Source organism: Eretmochelys imbricata, chromosome 3 (genome assembly GCF_965152235.1).
Source record: "Eretmochelys imbricata isolate rEreImb1 chromosome 3, rEreImb1.hap1, whole genome shotgun sequence".
NCBI classification, from domain to species: Eukaryota; Metazoa; Chordata; order Testudines; family Cheloniidae; genus Eretmochelys; species Eretmochelys imbricata.
In genome coordinates this window covers 199,782,147-199,797,953 of record NC_135574.1, presented here as the reverse complement: position 1 = coordinate 199,797,953, position 15,807 = coordinate 199,782,147, and the positions used below count along the sequence as shown (strand labels likewise).

Sequence of the window (15,807 nt, the reverse complement as noted above, 5' to 3'; positions counted from 1 at the left end):
AGCGTCAGCAAAGTGCACTGTAGGGGGATGTGATTTGCAAAGAGCACTCACGTGCTCTGCTCTCACTGCCCCAGGTAGACCCTACGGGCACACTCTAAAAGGTACCCAGTTTCAAACAGGACTACATTTACATGAACTAGGTACCTTTTAGAGTGCACCCACAGGGACTACGTGGGGCAGTTAGAGCACAGCACATTAGTGCACTTTACAGATCACTCCCCTCTGGCATGATTTGCCACACCATGTAGACAAGCCCTTGTTGGCAGCTTTCTAGTTCTACAAGACTTGCTGTGTTCATATGTTTTAGAAAAGGTTTCATAGCTCTGCACTTGTCTAATGCTTGTACTGTAATATTTGTCTGAGACTATGCTCATGGCAAAGAGTAGTGTGAAACTACTGAATGAGGGCCAGATCCCCAGCTAATGTAAATCAGCCTAGCTCCATGATTTTAAAGGAGGTAGGCTGATTTACACTAGCTGAGGACCTGGCCCAAATTTTTAGCCATGAACACTTATGTGTGTGTGACATAAGCCAGGCGGGGTAAATCCAAACCCAGCATTACTAGTGGTGCATCGGGCCCACAGTTCAGTGGGCCCTGCAGGAACCACTACTGCTGTATCAAAAGAAAAGACTAAGAGTGCAAGCACTGCCCTTTTTCCTCTGCGTCTGACTGGCATTTGGGTTGGGGACAATGGCAAAGAAAGTAGAGGATTCTGGATGAGAGAGCAGGGGAGCTGCAGATCTGGCAAATGCTGCAGAATCTTTGCCCCTCACTGTTGGAATCTCCCATCGCTTCCCAAGTGGCTGGAAATGCCTTTGAAGAGACTTACCTGCCATTTGTGTGTTTTACATTCCTCCCCTACCCCAACTACCTTTGTGACCCTTGGAACAGAAGGCCATAAGAGCTTGAGGCAGACAATGTTCCTGGCTGATATCCAACTTAACTACCTGGCATCAAGTAATGTCTTGGTTGGAGCCCTTCATGGCATATAGCCATTTGAACAGAGCTTGTTTGACCAGCATGAATGGGATTCCAAGAAATTAATAGTATAGGGCCCTCACTGTCCAGTGGATTGCCAGATGTTTTTCTCCACTACAGAATATGTAACCTCTCTGGGTAGGAGCTCTCTAGTTAGATAAAAAGACCGGAATTCTTGTGACAGGACTGCTTGGGCTCTTCTCAGGTACGCCTGTCTATAAAACAATCTCTTGCTCAGACTGCAGACTGCACAAGATAAGTAGAAGAGACAGGATCTTTTTCATTTCTTCAAAGCTCTGCTCTCATGGAAGCAACAGTGGACTTGCTTGGGGGCAGAATTCTTTATTAAGTTAGTGAAGGGTGTTGTGATGGAGGCAAATGAGAAACAAATTGCCACTAAGACCCCACCCCCAATGAGGAAAGACTGCCCTGGGTCATTTGTCCACTGGGTTGGAGCTTTAGCCAATGCGTTCTCTACCAATGGCTGAATATTCCCATTTCCTACTGGATCATTTCTCCTAGGTTTTCTCTCTTTCATATTTTTGTGATTGTGATCAGGCCAGCTTGGAGATGGCTCAACCTTGGAGGGACCCAGACTAGTCTGAAGCCATGAAGTTGCAGCACAGAGGAAGAGAATTGGAGATGTGAAAAGCTGCATGACATTCATTAATGATCTGGAGGATGGTGTGGATTGCACCCTCAGCAAGTTTGCAGATGACACTAAACTGGGAGGAGTGGTAGATACGCTGGAGGGTAGGGATAGGATACAGAGGGACCTAGACAAATTAGAGGATTGGGCCAAAAGAAATCTGATGAGGTTCAACAAAGACAAGTGCAGAGTCCTGCACTTAGGATGGAAGAATCCAATGCACCGCTACAGACTAGGGACCGAATGGCTCGGCAGCAGTTCTGCAGAAAAGGACCTAGGGGTTACAGTGGACGAGAAGCTGGATATGAGTCAACAGTGTGCCCTTGTAGCCAAGAAGGCCAATGGCATTTTGGGCTCTATAGGTAGGGGCATTGCTAGCAGATCGAGGGACGTGATCATTCCCCTCTATTTGACATTGGTGAGGCCTCATCTGGAGTACTGTGTCCAGTTTTGGGCCCCACACTACAAGAAGGATGTGGAAAAATTGGAGAGAGTCCAGCAGAGGGCAACAAAAATGATTAGGGGACTGGAACACATGACTTACGAGGAGAGGCTGAGGGAACTGGGATTGTTTAGTCTACAGAAGAGAAGAATGAGGGGAGATTTGATAGCTGCTTTCCACTACCTGAAAGGTGGTTCCAAAGAGGATGGATCTAGACTATTCTCAGTGGTAGCAGATGTCAGGACAAGGAGTAATGGTCTCAAGTTACAGTGGGGGAGATTTAGGTTGAATATTAGGAAAAACTTTTTCACTAGGAGGGTGGTGAAACACTGGAATGCGTTACCTAGGGAGGTGGTGGAATCTCCTTCCTTAGAAGTTTTTAAGGTCAGGCTTGTCAAAGCCCTGGCTGGGATGATTTAATTGGGGATCGGTCCTGCTTTGAGCAGGGGGTTGGATTAGATGACCTCCTGAAGTCCCTTCCAACCCTGATATTCTATGATTCTATGATTGGGTTTCAACTGCCACCACTACACAAGTTTTAAATATAATGCCACAGCTGTGGGGGAAGGAGAGGATGGCTCCTTCAAAGCTGCTAGCCTTGTGTCCCTGCTCTAAGAAATAAGGTGACAATAATAGAAGTATGTTTTCACTTAGATCTGCTGTGCTCGTCATGTAGCCCACAAACCGCCTAGCCTTAGTTTGTGGTAGGCTTTATCAATTTCAGAACATGGCATGGAGATCTCCATTGGTGTTGCTAAGGCTGACCTTCATGGTTGGAGGCCACACCTCAGTACTCATCCTTTAATTTTCACACAGTTAATCACAATGTGCAGCTGACCCACGTATGTGACCATGCTGGAGTGGATGGTACCATGGTACAATAGCTTTGGCCATGAGTCAGTATTGGCAATGTGTAATCCTGGAATGAGGAACAAATAAACCCATCTTGAAGACTCATACAATAAATACTTTACATACATTGAAGAATGCAGAACACTTTGCAACATTTAAACCTGACCTAGTGGGAATATGGGGGTTTTTTTGGTTTTGTTTTTTAATCTTCCAGTTCACTAAACATGTTTGAGGCTTGTAGTGGTGGGGCAGGTGTCCCTCTCCCTCTGGGTCGGAGGGAGGCACCACCACCTCACTTCGTTGTCAGGGCCTCCACCCCATATCAGGGGAATCAGCATAGGCGTTACCATCCCAACCGTTTTAACGGGCTGTGCAGCCAACCGTCTAGGGCCCTTGGACATTTCAAGCAGGTGCTGCACCCACCTTAGTCGATGGCCTCGGGGCCCTTGGGGCAGGGGCCTGGGCCAACACTAGCATTAAACAGCTCCAAGCCCTTCGGCCCAGGGCGGAGCAACCCCACCAGTCAATTAGCGCTGGCCTATGGAGGCAGAGATAGCAAACCCAGTAGTCAATCTGTTCTGGGCTCTTGTAGCAGAGCCAGAGGAAACCTCAGGTGTAGGGTGGCGGAGTGGTTTGCCACTGAGTCAGCGAGGATCCCAACCACAACACGCTGGCCGTGCCTCAGGCGAAGCTGCAGCCAGTCTAAGGTTTACTGTCTCTGGGCCACTTCCTCCCCTCCCCTTGGGGTGTACGTGGAACAGCAGGGAGTCCTCTGCCTCCTCTGGGTAGGTGGCCTGTGGCAGTCCCAGCAGGTCTGTGGCAGAAGTGGGCTCCCCAGCGGGCAGGGCATCACTGGGTTCAGCAGCAGGGTCAGCATCCGGGAGCAAGCAGGGTTCATCTGCCTCCTTTGGTGTCTTGGCCCCAAATGAGCAGGAGGCCCCGCCCTTTATACTTCCTGTCCCAGTGAAGTACTTCCAGCGGGAGGGGCGAGGTAGGCCTGGCTCCGCCCACTTGTGCACAGAGGGTGGTTCCTCCCCTTCTGGCTTGAAGAAAGGTCACACTGCCTCACTACCTGCTAGATATTCTTCTGAATTTCCATACTCTTCGCAGCACAGATAGAAACTGTAGGTATTGATAAGATCCATATTTCTGATCATGTTGCTATATCAATTTTGATTAGTATTGATTTAGCCTGTCAAACCTTCATCTTGGATGTTTAGTAATTCAGTGACTTGTGACCCAAAATTTGTTACATTTATAAACGAAGGGTTGGATTGTAACCTTACAATCCCAACATGAGGTAGAGGCAAATTCCTCAAGAGCAAATCAGTGTTTGTGTGTGTATATAAAATATATATGTATGTGTTTATAGCTAGAATTCATTCTCTCTGTCTTTCAAGTAAAAATTATAAAATTTTCATAAATAAAATCGACCATCAGCAGTATTAGCTCCATTATTGATTTTTGCCCTTTCTGCTAATTTTTTTAAGTGGATCTATGGATTTCTCTTGGTGCCTGCAAAGCCTTCAGTCAGGGTCCAGCAGAAGTATCTTTTCTATACACAGGAAAAAATTAAATTTTATTAAATGGACACAAATAACAGCCCTTGATTTCAACACTGGCAGATTCTGCAATCTCAATTTTGTAAGCTAACTCAAGTTACAAGCCCCGGTTGCCCCCTTTCTTGTTATTGCTTGTCTTATTTCTAGAACCTATAACAATGACTACAGCATAAGAAGTAATCCTCCTTAAATTTAGGATTTGCCAGGTCTAATGCTGTGATGATACACCTCTGCTAATCCATGCTACATTATAGGAAGAGATTGCACCTAAAAACCTGAGGTCTTGAAGCAAATTATTTTTGGTTTTAAAGCCAGTTGAAATGTTTTAATCACAGATTCTTATTTTGTATTTTCAGAAAAACGGCATATCAAATGGAGGTCTCTACAAAAGGCCATTTAATGAACACTTTGAACAAGCACCAATGTATGTTGCTGTTTTGACTTATGTGGGTTTTGGCGTTGGAACAATATTTGGCTACCTGCGAGATTTTATGAGAGCCTGTGGACTAGAAAGATGTAGCCTTGCTGCAGAAAGAGAAGAACAGAAAGTATGTATGAAAAAAGTTAGTGTATTGTGTTAAGGGCTTTCCCTTCACCCTCTCCTGGTTCCTCTCATGCAGACAGAAAGCAGAAGACCAGAAATCTGAAGTGCAAGCAATGAGATGTTTATTGGGGTTAATCAAGCAAGCATATCCATAGCTCTGTACGCTGCAGAGCCTTCCCTTCTCTGTTTTTCCCACTTCCTCCTTCTTAGCAGGCTTAATTATACCTGTAGTGCATGCCCCTGGTCCCACCTCTTACAATTTATGGTCATGTTCTGTTTTGGAGGGTCGTGAGTCTGGGGGCTTTGGTACCACCTTTTTTGTATCCCATGGGAAGGGTAAGGAGTGAGGTTGTGTTCTGGCCAAGGTCGGGCTTTTCTTTGGCTTTTAGTGTGTCTTATACCTCCCCTCCCCCAATCTCCTTGCCCGTTCCGACTGGTTGCTTGACCTTGCCTTGAGACAGGAGTCGAGGCAATCTCCAAGTGTACGCTCATATATTAAACTCCTGGCATACCCAGTAGCTCTGTTTCTTATCTTTTCTCATTACACTAACAAATCCATCTGGCTGGCCTCTCCAGGAGCTGGGTTTCCTCTTCTATCTGTCCAAAAAGAAATTTTGTTCATAACAGCCCATAATAATAGAAGGAGAGGGGGTGGCAATTTGCATGATCAAGAGCTTTATATTTGCTTGAAAGCTAAAATATGTCTTGAAAGAACAAAGCTCAGGCGTATGGTATTCTTTAGCATAGAAATCAACATTTTTAACCTAAGAATATGTATTTTAAAAAGTTCTTAGCAAACTGCTATTTTAAAACCGTGACTTGTTCTCTTCCTATAAACACAGGAGATGGTAAATACAAATGAAGTTCACACATAGGTAGCCATCAAGCAGAAAATAAGCTGTGATGCCAAAATATAAAACCCTGATTTATAAGAATTGTTGGAAACTGGAGCGCTATTCCTGGATAATTTGGGGATTGCTGTCACCCTAAGTCTGTTATGCTAACACATGCATAAATGATACCCCCGTATAGTTTTGGGGAATACACTGGAGTACTGTTGATATACAGTGTACAATAATGACAATATTATACTATCCCCTTTTAAAACTGAGACCTTTGTCGTGCTGCCTCTCGCTACTTCACAGAGAGTAGTTTGGCAGATTCCCATCCCAGGGTGTGTGTTTGCCAAGTAGATCATAAATTAGTCTGATTCTTCTGCTCCAGCTACAAAACAAAAACAAAAAGAAAAGGAGTACTTGTGGCACCTTAGAGACTAACGAATTTATTTGAGCATGAGCTTTCGTGAGCTACAGCTCACTTCATCAGATGCATACCGTGGAAACTGCAGCAGACTCTATATATACACAGAGAATATGAAACAATACCTCCTCCCACCCCACTGTCCTGCTGGTAATAGCTTATCTAAAAGCCATTTCCAGCACAAATCCAGGTTTTCTCACCCTCCACCCCCCCACACAAATTCACTCTCCTGCTGGTGATAGCCCATCCAAAGTGACAACTCTTTACACAATGTGCATGATAATGAAGTTAGGCCATTTCCTGCACAAATCCAGGTTCTCTCACTCCCTCACCCCCCTCCAAAAACCCACCCCCATACACACACAAACTCACTCTCCTGCTGGTAATAGCTCATCCAAACTGGCCACTCTCCAAGTTTAAATCCAAGTTAAACCAGAACATCTGGGGGGGGGGGGTAGGAAAAAACAAGAGGAAATAGGCTACCTTGCATAATGACTTAGCCACTCCCAGTCTCTATTTAAGCCTAAATTAATAGTATCCAATTTGCAAATGAATTCCAATTCAGCAGTTTCTCGCTGGAGTCTGGATTTGAAGTTTTTTTGTTTTAAGATAGCGACCTTCATGTCTGTGATTGCGTGACCAGAGAGATTGAAGTGTTCTCCGACTGGTTTATGAATGTTATAATTCTTGACATCTGATTTGTGTCCATTTATTCTTTTACGTAGAGACTGTCCAGTTTGACCAATGTACATGGCAGAGGGGCATTGCTGGCACATGATGGCATAAATCACATTGGTGGATGTGCAGGTGAACCTGGATTTGTGCAGGAAATGGCCTAACTTCATTATCATGCACATTGTGTAAAGAGTTGTCACTTTGGATGGGCTATCACCAGCAGGAGAGTGAATTTGTGTGAGGGGGTGGAGGGTGAGAAAACCTGGATTTGTGCTGGAAATGGCTTTTAGATAAGCTATCACCAGCAGGACAGTGGGGTGGGAGGAGGTATTGTTTCATATTCTCTGTGTATATATAGAGTCTGCTGCAGTTTCCACGGTATGCATCTGATGAAGTGAGCTGTAGCTCATGAAAGCTCATGCTCAAATAAATTCGTTAGTCTCTAAGGTGCCACAAGTACTCCTTTTCTTTTTGCGAATACAGACTAACACGGCTGTTACTCTAAAACAAAAACAGTTTGCCTTAGATGCATGCTTCAATCTCCTCTGGCAGGTCTGCTTTAAACTGACCATATCCATATTGAATACCAGTCTGTTTGATACTGATCCAGACAATTTAAAGCAGACCTGCCAGAGGAAGTGGAAGCATGAATGATCCCAAGCAGCTACAGATGATCAATTCATGCTTGATCCCTTAGATTCCCATGAGGGCACTATTTCTAACAATCTGAGCAGCTTTCAAATATGGGCCATATATTATCACAAATGTTTCCTTCTTCACCTGTCCCCACCCCAAAATTACATTGTCTGAGGGCCAAGACTGACCATATTCATTTTTGGACTGGTGGCTGGTTTACCACTCAAAGCCTTGTGAATGATCAGGGCTAGAAATAAGTGAGGGATCCCCATGTTCCAACAAGACACCCAAGAATTGTTTCTTTCCCTGGTAGGCCCAAGATACGTGACCCTAAAGTCATGGCATTGTGATACACAGAAAAGCTATTTTATAATCATTAGTATGGATTTAAAATTGATTAGTTTATAATTTCCTTCTTCTTCTGAGCTCTCTGTAGTTTGAGTCAAGGCACCGGGAGCTACAGGAGGAAAGATACAAAAAAAAATACCAACTCCATTCAAAAAATCTGGAAGATGTTTCTGTCCCTAAAATGGGGGGTGGGTTTTGTAAGGTTTTGGTTTTTTTAAAAAGCAGCATAAGCTACGTAATGAAGTAGCAGGATATAAAGAGTTCATTATCACACTTTTGATATGTCCTCTGTGATTTGGCCACTTGTGAATAATGATGATCCTAAACATTTCAGTAAAACCTTTTTACCACACCATTGTGTATTCTGTTAATTCTAATATTTCATATGTATGTATTTGCTAACTAGTATGACTGTGGTACAACATATATATAACCCATGGTTAAGTATTTGTCAACCAAAGTCAACGCCCTACAAGAAGAAGGCATGTATAAACTGAGGTGGGAACTTCTAGTCTAGGCTGACAATATCAAAATAAATCACGGTAGGTTTTCGGGTTATATCTAATGAATCCATTTTCTTATGGATTATGATGTGCTTTTTATCCCACATTTGCTAGAAGCTCTGCATTATAATGAACCTCTCTATTTTCAAAATAACTTTCACAATGTGTATCTGGCATGACGTCTCCTCCTGGTATGAGCTTTCAGAATATTAGACCCTTTTGTGAGTTCTCTGCTACTAGGCTTGTATTACTACCAGTTTCTTAATGAATTAGTCTGCCTTTTTAATTTAAATAAATAAAGTACATAAGATGGTGACTTCCCTAGAAATGTAACCCTGTATTTGTTTTCAAACCAGGATTTTGTGCCACTTTATCAAGATTTTGAGAACTTTTACACAAGAAACCTCTACATGAGAATACGAGATAATTGGAACCGTCCAATCTGCAGTGTCCCAGGGCCACAGTTTGACCTGATGGAACGTATTACAGATGATTTCAACTGGACATTTAGGTGGGTCAGGCTACAGGTAGCAACCAACAGTTTTTTAGCCAGGGAAGTAGAAAGCTATAATGGGAATATAAGTATGCAGAATGTCATTTCTCAAGTTGGAATATGGCAACAGAACAAAACTGGATGGGTAAATATTTATTTGTTTATTTATATATTGCCCCTTTTCTAAAATCTGCTTTAATTGTAGATTTACTGGTTTTACAAAAATAGTAGTTTTCTACTTCTGACCCATCTACAAAGGGCAAACAACAGCATTTAACACTTCATCCATTAACGTCAGTGGTTCTACACCAGCTGAAGATCGAGCACTGTGCTTCTAAACACTGTTTGGGTGGGCAGCATGGAAGGAGGCCAAATTATGTTGCAAATGGGCTTTTTTTAAAAAAAAATTGCTTTAACCCAGGTAAAAACCTAAAAGAGATTTAAAGGCATTTATAACATAGTTTGGACCCATCCACACTGCTCGGCCAAACTCTCTTATAACCCAGTTTGGTTTAAGCCTTTCTTAAGCACAGTTGTAAAAATGATTGCTTGTGCTGTGTAGATGAGACTTCTGATTTACACACAAGGATCTGCACCAATTCTTTGGTATTGAATTCCAAGCTTGGAATTGAAAGCTTTATATACACTCAGCTTCACTCTATTGAAATTGAGGTAGAAATGCACTACAGTGAAAACGATGTAGTGTCTCTGTTTATACTATGGTTGCTGAAATATTTTGAAAAAGTAAGCACACGTATTAGAAAGATATTGGGTGTGTTGCAGCATGTGGGTTTTATGGATTATTTTTCAAATTATTGAAATTACATTGACATGTCTCCTTATTCTTTTTTCCAATGGATGATGCATGGTTGTTCCTCTGGTATTGGCTCTCTTAATACAGCTTGATGGAAGCCATGCCTCTGATGGTCCAACAGAGTTGGGAAGCAGATAAGCATATGTCAAATGTACATTGTTCCTGCTAAACAATCCTAAAGGCAATTTTCAAACAATATATACAGGCACTGTTTCACTCGACCCTGAAATGCAGTCATCTGTAGAATGGAATGTGGCAAACATTGTGTGGAAGCCAACAGTTCTTCTTCAAGTGATGGTCCCTGTGTGTATTCCACACATGGCTGCACACGCAGTGTCTGTTGACCCTCACATGTGCGGTACATCTCCTCATGCTCCCAACTGAAGGTATATGGGGCAGTACCAGGCAATGCCACTCCAGTTCCCTCTTACTGCCACATGGACTGATTTGGAACCCTGATCCTCCTTTGCTCTTACCAGATGAGAGACTTGCCTTTCTCTACTGTAAATAATTTAGACTTAATTTTACTCTATAGCTTAGTTAGGATAGTTAATATAGTAGATATAGTTGTAGTTTAGTAGAAGCACTCCCAAGTCAGGGCACTCAACCCCCCGTCACTGATGGACTACGTCTAGGATCCCAGGCTTCAAGAACTGCATCTCCTGCCCTCGTTCTTTTTCTATTAGTGATTGTGCCTATACTGTCTGGGAGAAGCACACATCTCAGCAAAGTGTACCATCTGTAAGTCCTTCCCACCCAGAACCAGAAAGGCCTGTGAGCTCCATCTCTGCAAGTTCCTGATGGAAGAGGCGATGAGGCCCTGAATGCACTCAGATCCTGGCCAGGGAGACCCCCCTGTACAGCAGCTGCCATAACCCAGCAGTGCCTCTCCAAGCACAAGCCATGGTGTGTAACCGCCAACACTGAAAAGTAAGGACAAGTCCACCATGAAAGAAAAAAACACTCTCACGGGCACAAGAGCAGATCCCTGCAACGTACTGCTCATAAGAGATGTGTTCCCTCCTCAAGTTATGCCAGGTCGGGTGAGCTGTCACGCACGGACCCTGCGGAAGCAGTGCCAACGACCCCACATCTGGAGGGTAAGACAAAGAAGAAGCAGGATCCATCAGTAATGCCAGTGACCTTGGTATCAGGACTCTTAGAGTGCGCGTCTACGAGTGCAGCTCCGAATACTCCGATGGTGCCACCTCGACATCACACGGACAGAACAGGCCTGACTGTGAAACCGGGTCCCTCCGTAGTCTCCATGGGCAACCTGAAGACACCCAGAATCTCTCCCACCAATTGATTCTTCAGCAGGAAACCGACTCCCTGCTCTACAAGGGTGTGAAAGAGGGCTTCCCCGCACAATCCCAAAGGAAAGGATTCTATTCATCATGTTTCCTCATCCCAAAAAAAGGCATAGGCCAGAGATCCATCCTGGACCTTCAACAACTAAATTACATGCATTAGGAAGCTGAAATTCTCCATGATCATGTTGGCATCGATTTCCTCTGTCCACGAGGAAGCTTGGTTCACGGTTCTTGACATGAAAGATGCATACCTCCATGTAGACATCCATCTGTTCCACAGGCAGTTCCTTTGTTTCAAGGTGGGACATTGACACTTCCAGTTTTGTTTTCTTCCTTTCAGCATAGTGGGTACCACAGATGGTTACAAAGGTATTCACGATCATAGCGGCTCAAATGAGACACCAGGGTACCACAGTATTCCCTTACCTGGACAATTTGCTCCTAGTGGGACAATCATGACAAGAAGTTGTCTCCATGACCCAATCTCTTCAAAGACTTTTGGTCTCCCTAGGAATCTGCATGAATGAAGACAAGTCCATTTTGTCACCTACACAGATTATAAGTTTTACAGAGATGAGACTGGACTCAGTTGTTGCATGGGCCTTCCTCCTGGCAGAAGGCTTTGCCACAGTGAGCTCCCTAAATGCTCACATTTGCCGCTAGACCGGCACGACAGTCCACCAGTGCCTCTCCTCGTGGGGCACATGGCAGCCTGTACCTACATGATGCCCTTTGCAAGACTCCACATGCAGTGCCTACAGACTTGGCTCCTCCTGACCTACAAGCCGAACAGGGATCACATCGAATCCAGAGTCACTGTCCCCTTGGACATTCTGACCCCTCTTGCTTGGTGATCCAGTCCATCCAAGGTCATGAGTGGGACCCCCTTCAGCCCTCCCGCTCCGAAGGCCACCATCATGACAGACATCTCCTTTATGGGATGGGGTGCCCACCTGGACCACCAAACAATGCAGGACACGTGGACTCCATGGGAAGTCAGGAAACACACAAATGTGCTGGAGCTCAGGGCAGTCTGCCTCACCTGCAAAGCCTTTCTTCCCCTCTTACATACTCTCCACATACAAATCTTTTCAGACAACGTTGCCACGGTGGCATACATCAACAAACAAGGAGGGGCTGAATCTCGCTCCCTCTGCTCGGAGTTGGTCAGACTGTGGAACTGGTGCATCAGAAACCAGGTGACCTCAAAAGTTGCATATCTCCTGGGCTCCCAGAATTTCCTGGCAGACACACTGAGCAGGACTTTCTACATTGATCCCGAATGGGAACTACAGGATGCATTACTGACCAACCTCTACACATGGTGGGGTACCCCCAACTGGGATCTCTTTATGTCATATGCAAATTGGAAGCTCTCCCTGTATTGCTCCGGGGCACTGTGGGAAGAGACTCTCAGGGCAATGCTCTCCTGCTGTCATGGATGGGCCACCTACAATATGCTTCTCCCCCATCCCCGCCCCCATTCCCCTGTTGCTTCAGGTTCCCAGGAGAGTGCATCGGGACAGAGCCACCATCATCCTCACAGCACCCTACCATCCCTGACCGTTCTGGTTCACAGACCTCATGAAGCGCTCCACCTGTGCATCAGTCAGGCTCCAGTTGTCCCCAGATCTTCTCACTCAAGATCAGGGCAGGTTCAAACATCCCCGTCTGGGCACACTTCACCTCACACCCTTGTGTTTGGATGGGCATCTGACATAGATCGTGCATGTTCCACGCCAGTGCAGCAGATCCTTAACCAGAGCAGAAAAGAATCAACCAAAACATGCTATCAAGCCAAGTGGTGTCACTTCCTGAAGTGGGCCTGCCACCACCACCATTCACCAGACACAGTGACCATTCTGGTCATCCTAGATTATTTCCTTTCCCTAAAAACATTGGGTTCAGCTCTCAGCTCTATCTATGTACATCTTGGTGGCCTTCCTTCCCCCAGTGGACAGATGCTCCATCTCTACATACCCAAGATGGTACGATTCATGAAAGGCCTGCTCAAAACCTTCCCACTGTTCACCAAACCCACACCTCAGAGGAACCTTAACCTCGTCCTCTCAGCCCTCATGAGACTACCTCTTGAACCTATGGCAACTTATACCATGGCCCATTCTTTTCATAAAAGTGGCCAGGTTGTGTCCAAAGGATCAGTAAACTAGCAGCCATGGCGGCTGGCCCTTCTGACACAGTATTCCATAAAGACAAAGTTTCCTTGAGACTACACCCCAAATTTCTCCCCAAGATTGTGTCAGAATTCCATCTGATTCCAACCAATCCATCCACTTGCCTGTGTTCTGCCCAAAACCACATGCTTCCCCTACAGACAAGAGACTACACTCCCTTGATGTCATTCGGGCCCTGGCATTCTACCTACAAAGAACTAAACCCTTTCAAAAGTCTTCACCACTCTTCGTAGCCCTGGCAGAAAAAATCAAGGGGCCAAACCATATCCCCACAGAGAATCTCCAAGTGGGTCTCAGGCTGCATACTGGAATGCTACAAGATATCAAACCTCCCCTCTCCTGGGAGCATTACAGCTTACTCTCAGGGGCATTACAATTCTACATGGGCACAAGCCACTTCCTCCACTTCACAGGCTTGACAAAGCCCTGGCTGGGATGATTTAGTTGGGGATTGGTCCTGCTTTGAGCAGGGGGTTGGACTAGATGACCTCCTGAGGTCCCTTCCAACCCTGATATTCTATGATTCTATGATTACCGGATGTTCTGTGGCAAGACATCTGCAAAGACACAGCATGGCATTTCATACACACATTCACAACGCACTATGCCCTGGATCATGCAGTAGCCTCGAACAAGGCCGTGGGACGAGCTGTATTGCAAATGACTCTGCCAGTAGCCTCCTTGCATCCATCACCACACTGATCACTGATTACAGGTCACCCACCTGTGAAATACACATAGGGACCATCACTTGAAGAGGAGGAGGAGGAGGTTACTTACTGTAACTGGAGGTTCTTTGAGATATGTGGTCCCTATCTCTGTTCCACTACTTGTTCTCCATCCCCTCTGCTTGGGACTTGACCACATTGCAGTACGAATAGGAACGGGAGTGGTATTGACCTGCGCTGTCCCTTATACCTTTGGTCGGGAGGACAAGGAGGCATACCGTGCATGTGTGGGCCAACAGACATTGCTTGGAAAAAACTTCAGTTCAGCTACATGGCGCACATGCGCACCCGACATCTCAAAGAACCTCCAGTTACAGTAAGTGACCTCCGCTTTTGACCCAGTGAAGTAGAAAACAATTGGAAACTATAAGTATACAGAATGTAATTTCCCAAGTTGGAATATGGCAATAAAACAAAACTTGATGGATAAATACTTATTTATTTATTGCCTTCTTCTTTAAAATCTGCTTTAATTGTAGGTTTACTGGAAGAACTATCAAGGATGTAATCAACATGGGTTCTTATAACTACCTCGGCTTTGCAGAAACAGATGCTAATGCTTTGAAAACAGTGGCAGATGAATTACAGAACTATGGGACAGGAGTATGCAGTACCAGGCAGGAAATGGGTAAGTGGAATAAACTGCTAAATTGCTGCTATGGTTTCTATTGCTAGATGGGTTGTTCTATTGTCACAGATGCTATGATGAAACTGGATACTTGTAAGATTCTATGCTTGTTAACTATTCCTTGCTTGGCTATTAAAAGGAATGTTAATTTCTTTTCAATATTATGTAATTGTTAAAAAGCTTGAGTAGATTTTTGTCCCATGTGCTAGCTTATCATCCAAGAAAAGTGCATCTGTCTCCATCTGAAAGCAACTCCAATTGCATTGCTATTCAGAAGCTCTTTCCCTGCCGGGCCGGCTGTGCAGAAATAGTCTTCTGGAACTCTTTTATGTATGATGCGGGTAGTGCAAAAATATAGAACTAAGGCATGCTAACCTTACCCATTTCTGCTGTCAGCTACTGCTGATTGCAAAGAGAGCCCGTAGTGCCTTTTCAAAGCTGCTTTGACTAATTTTGGTAACTTGCATGACTTTACATGTTACAACTTGCAAGTCTCCAGAGTTTTTGGTTATCAGTTGTTGTTGTCTCCTCTGGAGATCTCTGTTAATGGTCATAGTTATCATACTAAAAAGTTTGGACAGAAACCTGACTAGCAGTGTGTATTCATGGGAGCCTGAAATCTCTTGATCTGCTCAGTGTTCCTGCTGATTATGAAATGGTCAAGAATTTTCTATCCGAATAATTTTCAAATGGAAAATGCCTTTTTTTTTCTTTTTTTTTTGCAAAAAATCAAAAACTTTTGTGGGAAAATATCAATTTTTCTGACAAATTTCAATTTTCCACAAGGGTCTGACTGCAGGGGAAAAATGTGCTTGTTGGCGGCATTACTAGGCCCTTCCCTTCCCAAGCAATACTGCTTCTTGGCGGGTTCCTCCTGCTACCCACCTGGTTTCAGATATCCAGTTCTGGAGTCTTTGGTTAGTATTTAAACAATCGCGTTTATTCTAGAAATGAAATCATAAACACTGTAACTCTGTTGGTTAGGCAGAGTCACAGTGGCAGAACCTAGCTAGCAGATAATGCCGAGCCAGATAATGCCAAAGAATTGGTAACAGTATATATAATATATATATTAACAACTGATTAACAATTTACCAATCACTACAGAACATGATGGAGTTATGGACAGGTAAACAGTACCCTTCACATGAATCATAACCATAACAGGACTTTGAGACCTGCGCTT

General features: G+C 44.4%; 1 protein-coding gene across 1 annotated transcript in view; it reads left to right on the top strand.

Annotated features, from left to right (window-relative positions):
- Positions 1-15,807, top strand: part of SPTLC3 (serine palmitoyltransferase long chain base subunit 3) — a 129,216-nt gene that overhangs the window by 43,590 nt on the left and 69,819 nt on the right. The window contains exons 2-4 of the mRNA XM_077812046.1: positions 4,841-5,032; positions 8,807-8,961; positions 14,473-14,621. Coding sequence (XP_077668172.1) covers positions 4,841-5,032; positions 8,807-8,961; positions 14,473-14,621 — 496 coding nt within the window. The remainder of the gene's footprint in view (positions 1-4,840; positions 5,033-8,806; positions 8,962-14,472; positions 14,622-15,807) is intronic.